Here is a 20,830-nt window from a genome sequence, read left to right as displayed (position 1 = left end):
GTTTGACTGACACAGCAGCGGAGAGGCTGCTTGTTAACCCTCCATGAACCACATTTGACAATCTGCAGCCAGATCCTTTCAGTGATAAATGCATTAGATCAGACTTTTCGAGATTTGATTGTTTGTCCATGCCGCAGTAAAAGTGATTCTGACCTTAAGAGAAAAAAAAACTAGTACTTTGAGTATTTTTGCTGCACTTTAAATGTCAAGATGTGCTGAGAACACTTTGTGGGACTGATATAATCACTCCATATTCAGAATAATATAGCACTGGCACTCTTGAAGAAGTTTTAGGAGAGAAATGAGGCTCTCAGCAATTCCATTAACAGCGTAACTTTCAGTATGAAGAAACAGATGAACAAACTATCCAGGAGTTAGCTATAATATAAAATACCTTGCTGGCAAATGGTGCTCATTAGTTGGCAGACAAGTGGAACAAACAGACATCTGGTGTAGGGAGTTTGGTTTATACTGAGTATAAAAGATAATTAAATAGCAACAGTGAGGAAAAGCATTCATTAAGTATTAATTCAGCAGGTCGCCATGTGAGATGAGTCGATTCTAATCCACACATCCAGCTGCGGTTCACCGATGGTGGAAGCTGAGTTGGTTATTACAGGGCTGCTAAGCTATCCGCAACCCTGCACCCAGCACGAGGACGGTACAGCTTCTTCTCAGAGTTCGTCCACTCTCAATAAGTCGCATTTTTAAGTCATGAGATGTTACTGTAGGTGACGAGGTTTATTCTGACACAAACTGCAGGAGGAAAAAAGGCAGAAATCTCAGCACCCAGCAAAGTAATCACGAAGTCACTGGGACTGATCGATCAACCTTATCAACCTCCTGCAGTATCAATTTGTGCACTCAAGTTGAAAAACTGTGTTTACTGCCCCTTTAACTGCTTCATCCATGTCTCAGACATAAGCATTAAATCTCCTTACTGACTGAGCAGTTTGACAAAGCCCTTCCAACTCAAGGTCCACCGACAAGCTTTTCCTGAAGCTTTCAACCGGATGACATGGTCCTCATCAGTGGTCTTTTTCTTCTTATCGTGTCCACAAGACAGTCAGTTACAAGGCTTGGCTAGATGTGTTTCAGCCACAGCTGAACACATTTCTGTCCTTCTCATCAGTGGTCATGGAGATGGATCTGTTGATGTGCAGGGGCATCAGCTGCAGATGAAAAATGTGTTATATGGTTCATGGTGTGTAAAAATTTTTTTTTTTTTTTTAAAAACCTAGTAAGTGTACCTTGAGTTGGGATTGTTTTTGTCCAGCTTCTTACATCAAAGGTTACAGTGTCAATCTCGAAGATGAATTTGGTGACACCTGTGGTTACAGGAGGTAACAGCAAATACAGCGTAATACAGCAGGTCACTGGATTCAGCAAAACAAACTATTGTTACTGTAATAAAGAAGTCAGGGGAAATCATTCTGTGAGCAGCTGTGATCTGATTTCATGCTGCACACAGCATGAGTCTGAGAACAGCAGGGCGCAGTTAGAGGAGTGGGTTACCTGGCTGAGAAGTTGGAGCTCTTCATCTAACGGCTCACTGTGGCTGCTCCTTCTTGTTCTCTTACTCCCTGCAGTACTTCCAACTGATCCGCTGTCAAAAACTGATGAAAATGGCCAATGTCTTGTTTTGTAGATGCATTTTTGATGAATGGCCCAGTAAGTGCTGAGTTCAGTCACAAACACATTCTACTTCCTGGGACTGCTTCGTAATAAAAGTCAAATCTTGTGTCGCCAGTAACATTTTGTTCATGTGAAGATGCAGCAGTTGGAAATGTTCGGTAACAAATAATAAATGAAAAACAAGCAATTTGAAGGCGTCACCTTTGGCTTCAGGAACTTGTGATGCAGGTTTTTGACATATTATTGATGAAATGATGCCGATGATCAATTAATAACAAAATCATGATACTAATCAGATGAATTAATAATCAAATATAATAATTTATTGTCGTTTTAGAAATCTTAACAAGTTCTGAGATCACATATCAACAGATTTATCTACATGGCAACTGAGCAAACTCCGACTGCTGATGAAGACCGGCGTGGAAAAAGCTAGTAAGTGGACTGTGATTGAATTATCTTCCACTGCTGATGAGCATCAGTCACTGATAGCTGGACTGAATATTATGTAGCATTAAAACACAGCCAGCTTTAGAGAACACAGATTCACTGAACTGTAGAAAAACCACTGAGCGTTTAGTGCACACTCGGACGATGTAGGCTCCAGGACTATAAATTAATTTAAATGACCTCTTATGAACTGAAGCTAAAGCATAAGTTCCTCATTACCTACAATTATATGAACACAGGGTAAACAGGCAGGTCTGCAGCTGAACCATGTTCAAGCCTCTGCAAAGGCTGACTTTCTGTAACATTTCCTGTGTTGTTCATTGTGAATTCAGTCATGATGGAGGCTCAAACACTGTTGCTCCTGGTAAGAAAAAGTGAAAATCAGAAACTTAAAAATTCTTCAAAGACTTTATACAGAAGAATCAAGCTTTTGAGAAACTGGAACAAGCAGGTCTGATGGTTTGGAGGCTCACATGCAGGTAATGAACCACATTTTTGTCAGGAAAAGCCCAGCGTTGGCTTTTAAAAGCCACTGGATTTTTTCCAGACACAAGTTTCCCTGGCAGCTGCACACAGACAAATGGATATGTGTCTAATGAAAGGCTTTTAGAGGGTATTGATTTTTTTTTCCATAAGTATGGCCGACAGTTTTGTCCTTGACATATATTTGGATAAGTATGCAGATGGAAGAAAAAAAATATAATGCAAGATACTTGTGTGTGAGCACTTTGTGCCTGTGTTTGTCTCAGCAGCGCGACAATTATTTTCTCTGTGTGATCAGCTTCACAAGTGGCATTACAACGTTTAAGATGTTGTTACACACGTTAATGAGCTAAATGTCTAATCAGGTCTCAAGTAGCACCAAAGACATTTGAGATCTCCCCTCCTCGCCTCAGGGCTCACCCCGGCTGTGCTCTCCTGTCCACGTACATCATTCATCCAAATATCTGCAGTGTAATCACTTGTGCAGAAACCCTCTCCTATATTCTCCGAGTGAGGAACTTTGAGATGCAAGTCAGCAGTTTGTACTTTGTGTGACCAGAGCTGGAGTCTGTCATTACACTAATGCAGCACTGCTATCCAACAAAGGATCTGCCACCGGAGGGACAAAAAAAAAAAAAAAAAACCTCCAGACCGCAGAGAAGAACACAGGTCTTTAGATAATAGACCACCCTACATTACAAACTCACGTCTTTGCTCTTTTAAAATGCAATTACTAATCATTACAACTCTGAAGCAGCAGGACTTTTCATGTGGTAGGGGGGATACCACATGAAATCCGTTCATTCATTACTGGAAGTAATCACTTACAGATACACTCTGTCGAGTTAGTGATTAAAGTCAGAGATAGAATACACATGACATTTTTTCAACATCAACAAGCTCTGTTAGAATCCCCCTGTGCTGGATTCAGGTGTCTGAAGTTAGATTTTTGGCTTGTAGAAGCTGTTTTATGAACAGAAAGGTCAACAGGTCACATCCCGTGAAAAGGTGCCACTAAGCAAGGCACTCAACTCCAGCCTCCTCTGTCACAGCAGCTCGGTGACCAACAGTCGAATGCAGTGGCTGCACTCGGCTCTCAGAGTGGATCGTTGGAAAAGATCTTCCAGGCTCAGTTAACCCCGCTGGATAAATACGCAGTAGAGTTATTGTGTAATCTCATGTTTTCTTTCGTGAGCAGGCAGGTGACATTTGTTAATGACCACAGAGCAGAGATGCATTTGTCATGATACGCGGCGGGCTATAAACTGCTCCCACAGCGGTGACTTTTAGAAAGTTAATCTCTCCGTCTCTTAGTTGGGAGGGTGAACGCACTTTGTCATTTCATAATTACGTCTGATGGAGCTGATATTTAAACGCAGCAACATTGTGCAACATGCTGGGTCAAATGACTCAGACTGAACCCAGAGTTTCTCTGGGTTGGATATTTTTTAGCAAGTTTTTGGTTCGACTTGAAGAGTGTGGAAGTATATTTGTGCCTCCATCCTGAGCAAAATCCCAGTACATCAATTATGTTTTGTGGTGAAATCATCAACCATTTAACAATTAAATCTGAGCACACAAAAATCTATTGTTTGCTCCATACAATTACTTACAAGTTTGCTAGTGTCCCCAGTAACACACAAATATAATCTCTCACTCACTTTTACTCTCTTAAATTCCCAACTGCTTAAGATGACAGTGTTACAGTGACACTGGTTCAGACAATGCACTAAAATGGAGCAGGTCATTTCTGATGATCTGTTTCGTCCCCATGTGACTGCTGGGATCATCGCTCTCTGAGAGAAACACCACTGAAACAGCCAATCGTAAAAAGTTCATAGAGTTGTAGCTACAAACCTGGTGTGTGAACATAATAACATTCACACTGTAAGTTAGTCTGTGCTTCCCTTGATATCTAGTTGTTGGCTCACTTCTGTCAGATAAGCAGCTACGTAACTCAGCAGATGGCTAACTTGATCTCACCAGTTACACACAAGTAATCGTACAGCTAGCTAGCTGACAATGCTAACAGTGGACGTATTCAATACCACAGTATAAAACTCAACATGTTACTTAAACGCACATAGGCTGAGTATGATTATCAAAATGTAGCTACTTATCAAAATTCGTCAACATTGTGTCATGGTAGTGCCAAAATTAAAAGCATTACAAATGGAGAAAATTGACGCCTGTGAGTCTCACAGGCTTGTGTGATATATTATTGGATTTTTATCACTGGTGCATTCATGTGTAGTTGTTTGAGGTGGGGTTAATTGTAATAGTTTTATTCTATAACATATTTATAGGCTCATCATACATTTTGTATTATATATATTCCTAACGTGTTACTTAGACTAAATGTAACTACATTTGTCACATCAGTGTAAATAGGTAAAAAGTACAATGTTTTCCTCTAAATTGTTTTGGAGTAGATGTATAAAGTGGCATGAAATGAAAATACTCATGCCCACTACAAGTACTTTATTTTTTTATTTTCATTTTCACTTTTGAAATGACTACTTATTAATTACCATTAACCACATTATAGCATGATTTTGAAAAGTAGCCCGCTCTGTGTAACAAAATCACATCCGATTTATGTTCTTGCAAACAATCTTTTAATATTCCCAACACGTCCCATCGTACACTCAGGCCACAGAAAACTGTGTTGTTGTTTTAATCGATGAGTTCCAGACCATGTGACGCAGTCTGTAGTGATGGCAGTAACAACAGTATGTTGCTAAAAGATGTATAACTGCGACTAATGTGGCTGATTTTATCGAGCTGCTTCACAGTGATTCTAGTGGAAGCATGAACACTGCTCAGTCTTCAATAAATCACTCAGTATTTCAATCCGGTCTTCTTTTGTTTAAGAGACCTTTACTTTTATTCTTTTTTTTCAAATTTAGGCTCTAATTATGTTTTTGGAGGAAAACACGCCAAATAATCTCCCCATGGTATCAGTGCAATAGTTTTTAGCAGTAAATGTCAGAAAATGTTAGTCTGGGAATCTGCATAATTGTGTCCAATAAGTCTGACGATATAATCAACATTTTATCCTCATTTTGTGATGATGTTTATACAGAGTTTGATTTGCAGTTGGACAATCCACTGGGAGATTTGACTGTTTTAAAATGTCCCATATGTGAAGAGACGTTGTGCATTCTGGAAATATATAAAACCTCTATAGTCTTAGCTTAAACGGGCAATGAATTGGACAATGGAAATGGAAAATATCTTCAGTCCAATAACTCTCAATGCAAACAAAGTTCCAGGGATTTAATAGAAAGGTAATAGAACCATCAGACTGGAGATTCATCTAGAGTTCATTTCACCATCTGAGGTTTTGGGTCATTTCTCTCACGTTCCTTCTAAATAACCCATTCAGAAGCAGCTGAGTAAAACCACGAGTCCTATTTACCTCAACCTTTTCTCATCTTATTTTGACTTCAGTTATTGAAGGTTGCATCATTTCTCTTAAGTAACAAGCACCATGCTTAATTAAAATATCTAATGGAAGCAGCATTGCTTCATTGCACCGACCACCTGAGTGATAGTCTTCACAAGACGTGACATTTAACAGCAGAAAAACATTCTCAGCTACTTCCTCTGAAGGTAAAGTTAAATCTACCTTTCTATTGCGCCACTGGAGTTTTGCACACAGATTGAAAATAAAAAGTAAAAAAACAGACACAGCAGACCCCCTGAAACAAATCCAGGCCAGCTAACTCATTAAACCCGGTGTGATACTGCTGACCTGGACGACTGCGCTCCAGGTTGATGACTTGCTGCTGGCAAGGACACACTCCTTATTTGTGCTGCTGGATTCGTCTTGTGTTTTCGAAGTGGTCTGAACCTAAAGTTTTCTGCTCTGGGTTTCTGGTCGATGGACACTGCTGGTGCCCGGCCACAGCAGGTGACTTTCACAGAGCCCTTACCATTAGCATCTTTCTGTCGCGCCCCCCCCCCCCCCCATGAAACTTTTAGGATGTCAGCTCCCTTAGGACCTCTTTTGTTCTCTGGTTGGTTGTTGAGTTAATCTTAGTGAAGCTTCATTTTTACAGGCAGCAAACTTAAGCAGAAAGGAGAAGGTTTTATTTTTTATTTTTTGCCTTATCCTGTATTCAGCTCTGGCAGGCAAAGCCCAACCTAAGTAGAATGAGTGAGTGGAAAGCATCATCACACGGTTTTAAAAGGATAAGAGGAGGATTATTACACTGAGCCGGTAAAATACTTCTTAAAGTTTTTCTGTCCAAATGCCCCTGGAGAGACATTTGGCCATGGCTGTTCATTTGAGGGCTTTAATTTGAGACAAAATGGACCATTTCAATTTAATTTACCACAGAACACTGTTGTCTGAAGGTGGGCACAAAATGATCACAGCCAAATCTCTCATTTTATTTTTCTGTCACTGTTCTATAGCTATTAAGTGAAATTAGTAACAGTGAGGTTGAAAAGGTTTTGATGGTCCAAGGAGAATCCGTGCTGAGAGCTGATGTGGTTATAGTTGTGTGTGTGCCGGAGTTCATGAATGATTTCGAGTCACATCACATGGAACCATATGGGAAGCAGTGCTGCACAGTTTGATTCTTTTAAATTGGAAACAGTGCCGGACCACCTTCAGTCTGTATCATATCAGGACAGTCTGGTCCATCGAGGAGTGCATTAAAGGACCCCACAAATTACAGACTTTGTGTCATTACCTGCACCTCCTGCTACTGAAGCAAATGGTTCAGAGTGTCTGTCTGTGTCATCTTAAAGCGCACATGCTCATGTCATTAACAGCAGTTATGAATGCCACCAGTGTTATCTGTGATGTGAAACATGTAAGGAAAGCTCCAACCAATTCTACTCATCCTGTTCAGTTTACTGGTCATGACGACTCCGCCTGTGGAAACAGTTGTATAATGTCGTCTGGAAGAAAACGCTCCACGGTCTGATTAAATAACCCTGATGGTTTCATAGTGATGTCATCAGGTTATCTCAGCTTGGGCTTGAAGATGACAAATGTATAGCAGAAAGCCTGCGTTATAACCAGGTGGAGCTTTAAAGATGTTTACCAGGCAAGCAGTGTCTTATGAAAGATGCTGTCATGTTGCATTATGGGAAATGCAGGATCCAGTGTTTTTGTGCTCATAATAGAGCCACAAAGTTTGAATATTTCAACTTCTCCTCCTGTGTCCTTTTTTTTTTTTTTTTTAAATTTGCCTCTTTGGATTCCTCTAACTTTTTGAAAGTGAATTAATAAATGAGTGGAGTGTGCCTGTAAAGTGGATGCCACACCGTGTTTAAGATGTGGAGCATTTCTGAGTGTTTTCTTTCAACATTATGGTGATAATGATACTCCTGCTACTGATGTTGACTTATGAATTAGTAAATAACTGCTTTTGGCAGGAGCCACAAAGTTGTTTAAAGCCTTGCAAATGAACTTTAGACAACATCAACCAGATTTCCAAAAAGCTGAACTGGCAGCATCTTCATGACGTCAGATGAGGTTAAATACACTTTTTATTCACAGGTAAAAATGTTAACAGCAAACATTCAAAACACAAACTCTGCTTTTGTTATACTAGCAAGCTGTTGCGTTTATGGGCCTTGATCTGCCTGCGCTGCCTGGGCCTGTACCACTTTGATCTGTTCTTCTACATCAGTCTGACTGGTGATGAACAATATGAGATACCAGACAGATGTAGCCTAAGAAAACATCAGAATGAGAAGGAGTCAGGTCAGTTCACTGCTGCTGTCCTCCTGTGTAACTTACTGTTGTTTTGTTGAAGAGGAGGAGGAGAGGGGGACTGTTAAAGCACAAAGTCACTGATTGTCACAGCAGAGGAGAGCGCTGCTGGGGCTGCTCCAGAGCGGCTATGTGTTGCATGCCTCAGCGGGGAAAATGTCTTCGTATGCGGGCGGCAGTTCACTGGGGAGCGGGTAGGAGAAAGGGAAGCAATGATTCAGCTCCGGGTCCGTGGGCGAGTATCCCGGCAGCTCGATTGATGGGTGTCCCCCGCACTGCACTTCTGCACCTGTCTCGTCAAACACATTAAAAACACCCAGATTGATGTAAGACACCGGCTGGAAATCCGCCGAGGAGCAGTCCCGCTCCTCGCTGAAGAGGATCGCCCCGGCTCTCTGTCTCTGAGACTGTCTGCTCCTAGAAAACTGCGCTGTTTTGTACCTTTTGATGACCACCAGGTTGATGAGCCCGAGGAGGCACTCCAAGGTGCTGAGAACAGTGGAGATGACCAGACTCCGCTGGTAATCCCTCAGCTGCTCGCAGGCAGGGTTCACAGCCGTAGAACTGAGGCAGTAATGGGAATATTTCCTGTCCACCAGAGAAGCCGTGTCCCCGTCCACCACCGCGCCGGAGAAGGCGGTGAGGACCCCTAACAAGAAGACCACAACACCGAGGAGAAAGAAATTCCTGCAGCCGGGTTTCTCCATGCAACAGAGCAGCGCAGAGCCCAGCAGCACCTGCCCGATTCCCACAAGTAGCCCGGAGTAGAAAGCCCCGGCCGCGGCGCCGAGGTGGAAATGCGCTTTCACCGTAGATCCCAGCGACACGCATCTTAATCCAACGACAACTTCGCTCAGGGCGCACACGAAGAGGAGGGTGCTGGAGAAGACGGTGCACAGTCCTTTCCCACTCAACTTCATTATATTCCACCTCTGCCGCTCTCGATCCCTCTCCCCCCTTCTTCATCCTCCTTCGTCCTCTCCTTCGTCTCCTCTGGAAGCACTCTCACATTGGGACATCATCTGCCGGTGACTCCTCCGGTTCAGAGCGGGCGATCCTCGCCGCTGTGGCGTCTCTCTCGCATCCCCGCCGCTTTACAGGAATATATAAATAATTAATGGCTAGAACGCGTTCCTTTTTGCACTTACCGATAGACTAATCCATACACAACCAATGATCACTATAGCCCCAGATCACATAACCGCCCATCAGACTCTTGAAGCACTCTCCTGACCAAAAGTTTTTTCCTTTTTTCTCCTCCTGTAGAGAGAGGCTCATCTGCAGTCCGCCGGGTTGAATGGTGTGTGGCGTTTTTGTGGCAGAGAAGGAGGCGGCTGCTGTACAGCCTGAGATGCCTGAAGGTCCCGTGGACCAATGACCACTGACCCACGGGCCTTCAAATCACTGCAACACTCCTACAGGGACTTTAAATGCGCCCTTTGAGAGTGTTACATGGAAACGTGGATGAACGACTTTTGATTGGTGATCAAGAAAATAACAAGCAGCACAAATCACCGGCTTTCAGGAACATTGTTTTCTTTACAGCCCTTTAAAGCCTTCACCCTCGTAGTAAAATCAGTTTGGTAGCAGTGACTGAGGCAATTCCTTTCATTTGTACCGACGGTAAACTTAAGGCTATTCCTTTAGTTACAAAGAATCATATACCACGATGATATGATATAACTCCATCCAACTCATTCCCATGGATATTATATAAAGCTTACATAGGTGCTGTGATATCTACGTCATCCTTTCATATTTTCTTATAAGGGCTGTAGTTTATCAGCTGGATCTTTCTGGAAACCATAAACAAAAGCATTAATAATAGAGCAGCGCTGCTGAGGCTGGACGGAGGCTGTGCGCTGTCCGTGGTGCTGAAACATCCAGCCCGGGCCAGATGGCAGCTGACTGCACTCCTCAACATCTCTCCTCTCAGCCAGCATCCTAAAAAAATCTACCAGGCGTTTTAGGAGAAACTTAACTGCTTTCATTTAGCACAGATTTAATAACCTGTTGTGTAGGTGGGAACATAACTGTGGTCTTTTTTTTTCTCAATGCCCTTGTGAGATTCAGGGGGAGAAGAAAAACGATGCAACAGTACTACAAGGCGAAGTTTTGTGAGGAGAAATTCTCTTTCTTGGTCCCAGAACAAATGCAGAAGGACATACCATGTGAGTCACCAAAAGTCCGTGCTGTGAAACCTAACAGAAGTTGATACAGCCCACAGTCTAAAAGTAAATGTTTGAGTGTGAAGTCCAATATGGTCCCTATTAAAAGACGAAAAGAGCAGGCAGATGAACGGGATATTCCACAATTTCCATGGTTTAAAATGTGTTAAGAGAACATGTCAGAGAGAAAGAGATTTGATTTTACATGTGTCTAGAAGAGAGGATAAGGTGTCACCAAAGTTAATACCGTTCATCCTGAGGGGAACATGAACGTGTCTATACCAAAATTGATGAGAAATCTAATGCAGGTGCTAGAGAAATAGGATGTCACCAAAGTCATTAGAGTTTATCCTCTGGGAACCATTATTATCTGTACAAAATATTTGGCCAGTCTTCTCCCAATAAGTGTGGATTTCATGTAAAAAAAATCATATGTGAAATGTAGTGAACTGCTGGTGGCAAGGAAAAGAAAAAATGTCAGGGGATCACCAAAGTTAGGGTTCATCCACTTGGAACCATGAATACGTGCACATCATCTTCTGCCAACATGTCCAGTAGATGTTAATTTCACAGGTGAAAGTTGTGACCTGCTGATGGAGAGGAAGAGTCAGGGGATCACCAAAGTAATTAGGGTTCATCCTCTGGGAACTATGAACATGTTGTGCCAGTCCATTTAGTTGATGCTGAGATATTTCACTCTCGACCAAAGTGGTGGACTGACAGACTGACACTGCCACACCACTAGTAAAAAAAGTGTCATGGGACCAGGGCTAGCTAAAAACCTTAGTATGACCTGAAAATTGTTGTAGGTTCTTGGATTTGATTTGTTTCCAATTCATTTACCCTGGATGTGAGAACTTTCAGAGGACAAGCACAAGTCTTTGACTTAATGGACCAAACATTTTAACGGGGGCAGGTGAGAGAATTACACGAGGGAAAGCCCTCACCCATCCATTCATCACAATGAGCCACCTCATTGACTGTACCAGTACAGCTGCCAGTAAGTGTGTGTGTGAGAGAGTGTGAGTCTAATTAGGTCATTATTACTTTGCATAGGTTTACAGAAAAGGGAAGTTGCTGTGAATGACAAGTTGATGATCTGCTGATTGGCTGATCGATTGGCAGTCCTGCTTGCTGCCAGTGTGGTCTGGTCCATTGGCAGGAATGTAGATGTCGACACCATCAGTAGCAACACTGAGAGTGACTGCTCCCGTCACTTCACATCCTTTCACCCAAACAGACCTGGCTTCAGCAGAAAAAAAACCCAGCTCTGAGTTTACTCTTCTGTAGCAGATTCAAACCCATCTCCACATTTGTTGCTCCATAATGTGGGCGTTGTGAGACTGTAACTGTGATTTCAAGCTATACGAATAGACTCGGACCAGGCCAGCTCAGAATATGGAATTAGTGAAGGCACAGGTACGCAGCATGCATTTTTATTTTAGGGAAAGTTCAATCGTCCAACACATTTGATGAAGCAGAAGCTGTTAACAGCATATGTCTTTTATCTGGGCATTAGGAGGGCTTGGCTCACCTCCATAACACAGACAATTTCCCTGTCATGGTCACAAACCTGGAAGATGCTGCTACTGAAGAGGAAAGTAATTCCCATCCTGAGGTAAGATCACCCCTCACATACAAGACAGCAAGAGGTGAAAGACTACTGCAGAATGATCAAAAAATTAATTTTATTTAATTTTGGAGGACATTCCCAGCAGGAAAAAGAAAGAATGATCGACCAAAAATGAACTTGGACTATTTAGTGACACAGAAACATTCAGATAGGTTTCTCACACTGGAAATAAACTACCTTTTCTCCTTCGAGAACAGCTTTTGAACTTAAATCACTACAAGTCACAGCGTGTGTGTGTGTGTGTGTGTGTGTGTGTGTGTGTGTGTGTATGTGTGAATTTGTGTGGGTTTAAGGCCCATTGCCTCTGCTGTGCCAAGAGTCAGCTGTGAAGGGACTGCCTTGGCATCTTAGCTGCAGTTTTACAGCAGCAGTTACAACAGCGGTGACAGGTCAGCCTGTAAAATCCTGTGTTAGCCTATAAATATTAATGAATCTAGAGCAGTCTGCACTCTTGTTGCCTGGAACTGGGAGGGACAATGTTTAAAAGAAAAGAGGAATTGACTAAGAACTATATCGAATCAATACAGAGGCGGAAGACCAATGTAAGACCATAGACAGGACCTGTCAAATGGGCAGGACTGTAGAGAAAATAAACAAAGAAGCAAGGCGGTCAAGTGGCTAGAGTATTATTTAAAGCGGCACTAATCAAAATTTTTATATCAACAATGAACCAAATGACTGTGTCATGTGAAAAGTTTTGTTGGTCATGTTGCTTGTAGCGACTTACCCACAGAAAACCATCATTTAAAACTGCGGCTCACGCCTGCTATACAGAGCTTTTTAGCCTTTCTTAGCCTGAGTTTTGGTTTTCCAGCCAGCAACCTCTCCTCTCATTGACTTCATTCACAGCCACGAAAGGTTACTGTAAAAAAGAGAAAAAACTTTTGAGAAAACTTTGTCAACTAATGTTAGGTGGTAAACGTAGAGGAGCATTTGTGACCAAAACAGCTAAAAGGAGAGTGAATTGGCCAGAAATACCGCTCCAAATGAATGCTAGTGTTTCCCTGTGTCTGTGGAATTGAAGCAACTGTTTGCTAAAATGTACCCAGATTAACATTTAAGGATTTTTGAAGTGAAAAGAAGTAAATACAACCCCCGCAGCAAAGTGACATTAAAAATATGAACCTCAAATGTTAATGTTACTTATTTCATGAACTTAACAGAAAAACAAAAAGAGAAACACATTAACAAAACACCAGCCAAAAAAATTCAACAGTAATTGTGATGTGCAAAAGTTTGGTCAGTACAGTTTTATGTGGTGATAATATGTTAAGGTCGTATTATGAGTTTGTTCTGATGGAACCAACTGGCCGAAAATAAATTGATGCAGTTTTAAGTGAGCTTTTGGGATAATTTGGGCATCTTCGATTATTTACTATCATTGTATGATGATGTTTTTGTAGACTAACTCTTCATTTAATGGCCTGATGTGGTTTCCCTTGTGCAATTTTTAACAGATGTTGAGAAAACCAAAAGCACATCAGTAGACTGGATGCAGTGAAGCGTTAAATTTACCATTACTTACAGTAAATGCTCTTTGAAAGGTTGTTACACCATGAAGAGAATAACATCTGTAGGAAACATCGAATCTTCACACAGATCAGTACAATAACACACAATCAGCCCTCAGTGTTACTGTCACCATTATTAGTCACTGTCTAAAAGAAATACAAAGCAAATGAACAACATTTCCTCTCATAATCTAAAACAAAAGTCAATTTAACTTTAAGCACATTCTCTGGTCATTTTAATTTTCACTTCTTGATGTAATAATAGACTTCATTGCCCAGCTATGAATATTTTTAATTGGTTTCCAGGAAGTGACTTTTAATCAGAGAACTTATGGAAAACTGTATTTTTCATAGAGTCAAAGTAAGGGGCATGAAGAGCCATGTAAGAGTGAATGTTTCCCACACTAATTCAAGCCTTGAAATAGATTATTATTATTATAGGCTGACAACAGTTTGTGCTAGAGTAGGGTCTGTTCATTTAACTCATTTCATTTTGTTATAATCGAAAAAAGAAAAAAATTGAAGTCAATTATAAATCATCCTTTAGGCATTGGCTGGTTGGTCTGGGGACAGCAGATGCAGAAACTTGATTAATACCTTAAGTATGTTTCCTGCACATTTAGTACCAGTACAAATCGCTGTGACTGTTCTGCTACACAATACAGGAGATGAATAGTGGTACTGGTTTAATGCATACCCATGTAGTTTTGATTTGATTAAGTTGATTAACACACTGCTACAGCAGTTTATTAGTAAGAAAGGAAGAGAAGAGGAACAGCGTGTAATGTGATGAAGTGGAAACACAGTGTACTGGAGGGTTAGAGATATAGATAGTGACAGTGTAGATACACATAAGAAACATTTCTTATTGTCAGTAAATCTCATGAATAGACCAAAACCAATAATGATTTAGTCCGTCTCTCTGTGCATTCCCACTTCCCAACTCTGTCTTTGCCTCTCAGCCTCCACGCCTTTGCTTCTAACAGAATAGTAATAATAATTTAATTGTATAGGACATTTTCTACTTAACTTTTCTTGTGATGCTTTTTGCTGTGTTAAACGGAGGCTGGGTGGAGAGACATTTTGATTGCACATGGTAGCCTACTGTTTCAGTTTCCATTTAAATCCATTCCAAATAAAATATTTATTTGTGTTATAGCAGTGTATAGAGACAGTATGGTACCATGAGTCTTTGGCTGCAGTTTATTCTGGGCCTTGTATATCTGAGTATTTCATTGCAATAAAAACCCTTCTAACTTTACAGGCATATGAAACACTCGTGTCTTCCCGAAGTGTTTAAACAGTGAGACAGGTGACAGGAATGACAGTCATGAGTTAGTTTGTCTTGCTGCTTTTCCAAAATTGCGGTTTTCATTTTCTCTGAGTTTCTACTACCTAGTTTCTGTATCAAATTACATTATGAAAATACAGCATTTAGATAAATATGTGTCCCTTCAAAATGTGCCGTATGGTTCTGGTATCAATGTGTCTCGGTGTGAAAAAATAACACGTAGCTGACTCTATGGTAAAGGCAGAGGCTGCAGAATCCTACACAGGATTATCTGCCTTTTCCACCATTTATAAGAACCAGATGTCTCAGAACCAAGCAGGAATCTGTCCAGGACTCTACACCAATACACCGGTCTCCTGTTAATCCACCATGTCTGTGCATGCATCCTAAAGAGTGGCCTGTGGCACCACCAGCCTTCATGAGAACTGCTGTTGTGGACATCACATATGGACACCTGAACGGAAGACAGATTTCTAGCTGCTGTCTGTCTTCTTCAGTGTCGTTTGTACTTGTGCTGGGTTTAATTAGTATTTTAATGACACACTGTCTGGGACCTTTTTGTTTGTTTGTTTGTCTCTGGGTTGAACCACTAGGGAGCACTGTCCTCCAAACGCATCAGCAGCAGGTGTCTGGTCTGTTTTGTCTAAGTGGATGAAACAGTGTGGCCAATATTCATATACACCTTGCAGCCTGGGTCGTGTGTCATGTAGCCCATTTTGTTATCACAGCTTTTTTTTAGCATTTTTATTTGGGGACAAGGGGAGAAATATTTTGTAGCTTACTTGTATATTAGACAAAATTAATCACATAATCTGCCTGTTATGTCACAGTTTTCATACGCCCCTCATGTTCAGTCATGTCATTACTGCTGATGACGTGAACTTGCTGATCAGAGTGTCCTCCACGCTAATGAGGAAAAGCAGATAAAAGCAAGCACTGCCACACTAATATCAAGCAGCCAGAGAACCAGTAATTACAAACTGCTGGCTGCTTGGTTAGAAAACTGGAGGGGATGAATTGTGTTGTAGTGTCAGCAGAAGTAGAAACAGCTGCATCTAGTGGAGTAAATCCATTTCCTAGCTCCAAGGGAGTCCAGGACATGAGGCTGTAAGTGTCAATACATGAGCCGTATACTCAGGGGTTGGTTAGTTCAGTTTTATCCTGCCAGCACGGCGCAAAAAAAAAAGAAAAAAAAGGAAAAAAGGACCATTTAGGATAACTGATATAGATGTGGGGGAAAAAGCCAAGGCTGAGATGTTGTGCAAGTCGTTGATCAGAATGCAGCAGCACATCACTGGATTTCATCTCTCACCTGCTTTATTATGAATGGTAAATTAGTTTCACAAACCACTGCATTATTACAAGTTTTTATGTTTCATAAGCCCCCCCCCCATGAAAATACAAGTACATGAACCCTATGTCTAAATTCACCAAACAATCAAGAAATGTTCCATGATTTAGATGATGAGTGGGTTACATGGAGACAGTACTTAATTTAATGTCCTTTTTAGAGTCACTGTGTGACCATTCAAACATGTTCCTGTATAAGGAAAACTGCTACACGCTAATTTATCAATGACATATAAAACAAAACCTGACAGAGCGCTCCTGCTGGTATACATCTCTGATCAGATATTAATTCAGGATGTGGACCCACTAATGCTCAAAGACTACATATTGGACATTTGTGTAAATGCAGACCCACACACAGAGGTGTTATCAGTAACCATGGCCAGGGGCTGCTGTCAGTGAGACTAAAGAGAGTAAAAATAAATCCAAAGCTGCCAATAAACTGGATAAATGTATGACACTGATGTGTGATTATAGAGTCAGTTATTATTCTGGTTTAAGGTGAAAAAGACAAAAATAATCTGATGCAACATGTCTCATTAGATTTCAGTAAACAAGAGATTTACTGACATCTACTGAGAAATATTCTTTGACTTGACTTGTATGTTTGACTGTGTCAGTCTCAATGCCTTTCACTACATGACCTTATTTTTGTGGTTATTTTAAGAAACTTCTTCAGCAATATACATTATAGCAATTTACAGTATTATCAAACCACCTGGGTTGGTTCTGCCGACAGTATTAACGAAGCAGGATAGGAGTGGAAATGCTGTGAGTCTAGCTAATTTCCTGCTGCCCAGATGCTGGCACTGACGGTTCAGGGTTCCCTGTCACAGGCTCGTTGGAGGAATCACTGCTTCCATATTTGCCCTTTAAAGAACGTCCCAAAAACAGCCAGTACTCCTTACGGATGGTGTCCTTCTCCTGTGCTAGAAGTTCACAAATCTTCCCAGGAGAAACAAACACAGGAAGGGTGAGAAAAACAACGTTAATTACATTATTTCAAGGTTCAAGTTTAAGTTGTAACAATTTCTAAGATTGTTTTTGCCTTTAACAAAGCACCTACTTCTAGAGCCTTTCTTAAAGTTTCCTTTTGTTCCTCTTCCTCCACACTTTCCTTTTGGTTACTGATCTCCAAGGCATCCTCATAGCAATCAAACAGAAATGCTAGAAGGTAAGGTGAACAGTGTGTCTCCTTAAGCTCCAGGACTCTCTCCAGCAGACCTGGCTGAGATGACAGACCTCTGTCTTGCAGCATCCTTGGGGAAGAAGAAGAAAAAAAAGGATACTGTCAGTGAGCTTTTCCATTTTTAATAACAGAGTCTCTGCTCAGTTATTCCCCTCTAGCATGCCATATATTGTGGATGTCTGAATGGGGAAGGCACATAAAAATGTCAGTTATTCTACTCAAGAATAAGAAAAGAAAATCTCTTTTGCTGCAGCTCTGAACAGGATGAATAAATTCATATATCAGATCAAATATAAACATGTTTGCTATTTGCAGATTTCCTGAGACTTAGATATGCTGTAGGAAAAAAGATTTGTTATGTGTTTTTCATCTTACCCTTTCAAATAGTTCCATGCGCTTTCATTGTGGGGAGCCTTCCTGATCTGGCTCAGACAGTACCTTGCATCAATAAAGAAAAATAAAGGATTGGTCAAATATTAGCAGACGTGATGCTTATCGCTCAAGAAAAGACACTCCCTAGGAACTGTACTGTCTCCTCGACACTTTAACATGTACAAAATCTCTCCTCATGTAAAGAATCAGATCTGGTACAAAGAGTCCCTCTAAAAACACCACAAGCTTTTATCCAACTTTAAAGGTGCAAATTAACCGTTTGTCCAAATCTTGTATATTTTGGGACAAAGTACTCACTGTATCTCTCTCTCCACTATGGTTGGATCAGAGTAACCTGTAGTGTGAGAAATTACAAAATGCCTCTGGTTCCATGCAGAGTTATTCCTCACATCTTCTTCCAAAAGATTCTCCACAAACTCCAGCTCATTATCCCACAGTTTGTACTCCTGAAAATTGAATAAAACAAGTGTTGGCAACAAACTTGTTTATGTAATCATGTAGTGCTTTTAGCGGTGGCCCTGCGATGCTTGAGACAAATACTGACTAAAGAAGGACTCAAACAACACAGCAACAAACAACCAAATTAATAAGTGCAGGATTCAGTCTGGCAGCGAGGCTCGCTGTGGGCAGAAAACTGGACATCATTCCTCAGTTTAAATGCCAAACTCTGCTAAGAGCTCCAACACCTACCTGGATGACCCACTGTCTGTGCTGCCAAGCGTGGTAGTTCTTTGCATCTTGGCTGAGAATGTCCGCAATGAACTCCAGTTCCTCAGAAGGGTCATTCAACCACTCCACCACCATACGTCTGTGGTGCCTGGAAGACGAGTTAGGGAACCCATCCTTATATTTAATGTTTTCATTAAACTGAGTGATTTTAGAGATGTCCCGCTCCCACCCTCGCTCCCGCTCTCTTCTCTCTGTGTTTTTGCAGACAATTTAACAGTAGATAGATAAACATGACCTGAAATGAATTTGCAGGCACTCACCAGACTTGATAGTTTTTGGGTTGCTCCTCAATGATGGCAGTAATGTACCTCATCTCCTCTCTCAGGTCCTTTGATAGGGCTTGCAGTAGTACTCGTCTGTAGTGCCTGCACATTACCAAACCCAAATTTAGTTTACACTTCATTTCACATAGGGCATAGTCATTTTCAAAACATAACCATTCTAATCCAATAGTTGTAATCCAAGATTAAATGGTTCACTGCAGTCTAAAGCTTTGCTCAAGCACCATTTAGAAGGTCATTCTATAAAATTCTATACTTTTAAACTGAAAATAGCTTTCAAATTGTTCTGCCTCCCCACCATATTATGAAAATGAAACACTCCTAAATAGCATACATTAGTTTTCCATATTCCAAGCCAGCAGCATACTCACCAAACTGTATAATTTGCAGCATTTAGCTCAATGGCATCTGCTGTCAAGGCGAAGGCCCGGTCACTTCTTTCATCATTCTTCAGGAGAGCACGGAAATAGTCATAGACATCTGAGACTGTTGGAAGAAATATATATAGTAGTTATAAAAAAACAAAGTTGTGACTTACACAGCTGCTGATTAACTGTTTGGCCAGGACATGTCTGTGCTACAAAAAGCGTGGCCTTCTAGCACCTGGATGTAAGAGCTTCTGTGTGCAGCTTACTCAAAACAGACCTGAAAGGACAAAATTAATAAACTTTTATAAAAAATAATTTTGTGAAAATTGTATCATAGTGAGTAATAGTAAGTATGGTTGCTCTGCATGTGTTTGCTTGTCATCTTCAAGCTTATGGTGTCCTCTAGTAGTTTACATGAGTCCCATCGCTTACTAACAATCTTACACTTTTCAGAGTAGGCGATCTTCACTACAGGATTTGGTCCATCATCCTGAGGAACAGGCTCCAGGTCAGCCCACTCCTTTCTGTCTCTGAAACACAAAAAGACGGGGGTGGATTTCCTGGCTGCTAACCTACAACATCGCCAGAAGGCAGCTAATGAAACTAGTGCCTCAGTTCCAACTATGTTTACCACATTTGGTTAACATTTGTTTAACAAATTCGATTAGTTAATGTCAGTTTCCTTTGTGAAAAAATGTACATGCAAATTCATGTAGCAATGGTCGTTGTAACGTTGCGTCAGCACATTGTATATTCACTTTGTTTGCTTCTGAAATGACCCAGCTCGGGAAGGGCGGGGATGAAATGACAGAACTGAACCAATCAATTAACACATAACTATACAATAAACGTGTTAACCGTTTACTATCGATTCCAGTGACACTACCGATAACGTCACTCTGGCAAACATTAAGAATAGTGACTAAGAAAACTGACATCAAACTAGAAGTTATCAAACATTATCATGTTATTACAAACTTAAGTTACTGTAAGAAATGCTTAGTTACCATTAGAGCAGCTACCGAGCTACCCACACAAACATATAGGGAAACTGTTAATCAGACACTACCTGTAAAATAAATATCGAGTTGGGTCAATGACAAAATCATCCCCGAGCTGGTCCTCAGCCTCTACATCAAACTCTTTATCTTCTTTAACCCCCACAGATTCATTTGAAGTTTCCTCGACACCTGACATTGCTAACTTGTTAGCTTAATCGCGTCTATGCTCCGTGAGGCCGGAAGTGAACGTAAGATCCGGTGAGGCAGAACGCTGCCTTTACGTACTGCGGGAAATATTGCACTTTTAACAGTAGCTCTGTTTAGGGAATGGTAATTAAAATAGGTCGTTTAATGGCAGAAAATGTTCGCGGAGCCAGCAAATGTGAAAAAACATGGATCGATGCCCATGTTTAATGCACTGTGCAAATATCCAGGTTTTCGTTGGCCAGTAACTTCCGATATGCTGAAATGTGACGTTTACGGGCCAGCTTCCTGCCTGTGTAGTACCCATACAGTACCTGACTGGATCTGAGTGACACTAGACCTATCAATAATTTTACAAGCATAGTGCTTAGATCAGATACATATCGTGAGGATAGTATATACAGTACGTG

At 41.1% G+C, this 20,830-nt stretch overlaps 2 protein-coding genes across 2 annotated transcripts; both read right to left on the bottom strand.

Moving 5' to 3' along the window:
- Positions 1-8,057: 8,057 nt before the first annotated feature.
- LOC130173202 (transmembrane protein 271-like) lies at positions 8,058-10,096 on the bottom strand. Its single transcript, XM_056382200.1, has 2 exons — positions 10,027-10,096; positions 8,058-9,394 (listed from the first exon to the last, which is right to left on the bottom strand). The coding sequence occupies exon 2, from the start codon at positions 9,220-9,222 to the stop codon at positions 8,431-8,433; it is 792 nt and encodes a 263-aa protein (XP_056238175.1). The 5' UTR covers positions 9,223-9,394; positions 10,027-10,096; the 3' UTR covers positions 8,058-8,430.
- A 6,108-nt stretch (positions 10,097-16,204) lies between these two features.
- Positions 16,205-20,465, bottom strand: fnta (farnesyltransferase, CAAX box, alpha). The gene is made up of 9 exons (XM_056383719.1): positions 20,285-20,465; positions 19,660-19,745; positions 19,219-19,333; positions 18,827-18,931; positions 18,528-18,654; positions 18,135-18,283; positions 17,820-17,882; positions 17,322-17,514; positions 16,205-17,200 (listed from the first exon to the last, which is right to left on the bottom strand). Exons 1-9 carry the CDS (start codon positions 20,410-20,412, stop codon positions 17,033-17,035), a joined length of 1,134 nt encoding a protein of 377 aa, XP_056239694.1. The 5' UTR covers positions 20,413-20,465; the 3' UTR covers positions 16,205-17,032.
- Positions 20,466-20,830: the final 365 nt, after the last annotated feature.

The sequence above is a fragment of the Seriola aureovittata genome, chromosome 8 (genome assembly GCF_021018895.1).
Source record: "Seriola aureovittata isolate HTS-2021-v1 ecotype China chromosome 8, ASM2101889v1, whole genome shotgun sequence".
NCBI lineage: Eukaryota > Metazoa > Chordata > Actinopteri > Carangiformes > Carangidae > Seriola > Seriola aureovittata.
The sequence above is the reverse complement of the archived record's forward strand: the minus strand, read 5'-3'. Positions and strand labels throughout refer to the sequence as shown.

Bases quoted from the DNA above. Each gene is read 5' to 3' on its own strand.
- LOC130173202 (XM_056382200.1), bottom strand. From the start codon at position 9,222: ATGAAGTTGAGTGGGAAAGGACTGTGCACCGTCTTCTCCAGCACCCTC.
- fnta (XM_056383719.1), bottom strand. From the start codon at position 20,412: ATGTCAGGTGTCGAGGAAACTTCAAATGAATCTGTGGGGGTTAAAGAA. The intron at 19,746-20,284 runs GTAGTGTCTGAT...TTTGTGTTTCAG, and splicing joins ACTCGATATTTATTTTACAG to AGACAGAAAGGAGTGGGCTG. The intron at 17,515-17,819 runs GTAAGATGAAAA...TTCTTCCCCAAG, and splicing joins GCATGGAACTATTTGAAAGG to GATGCTGCAAGACAGAGGTC.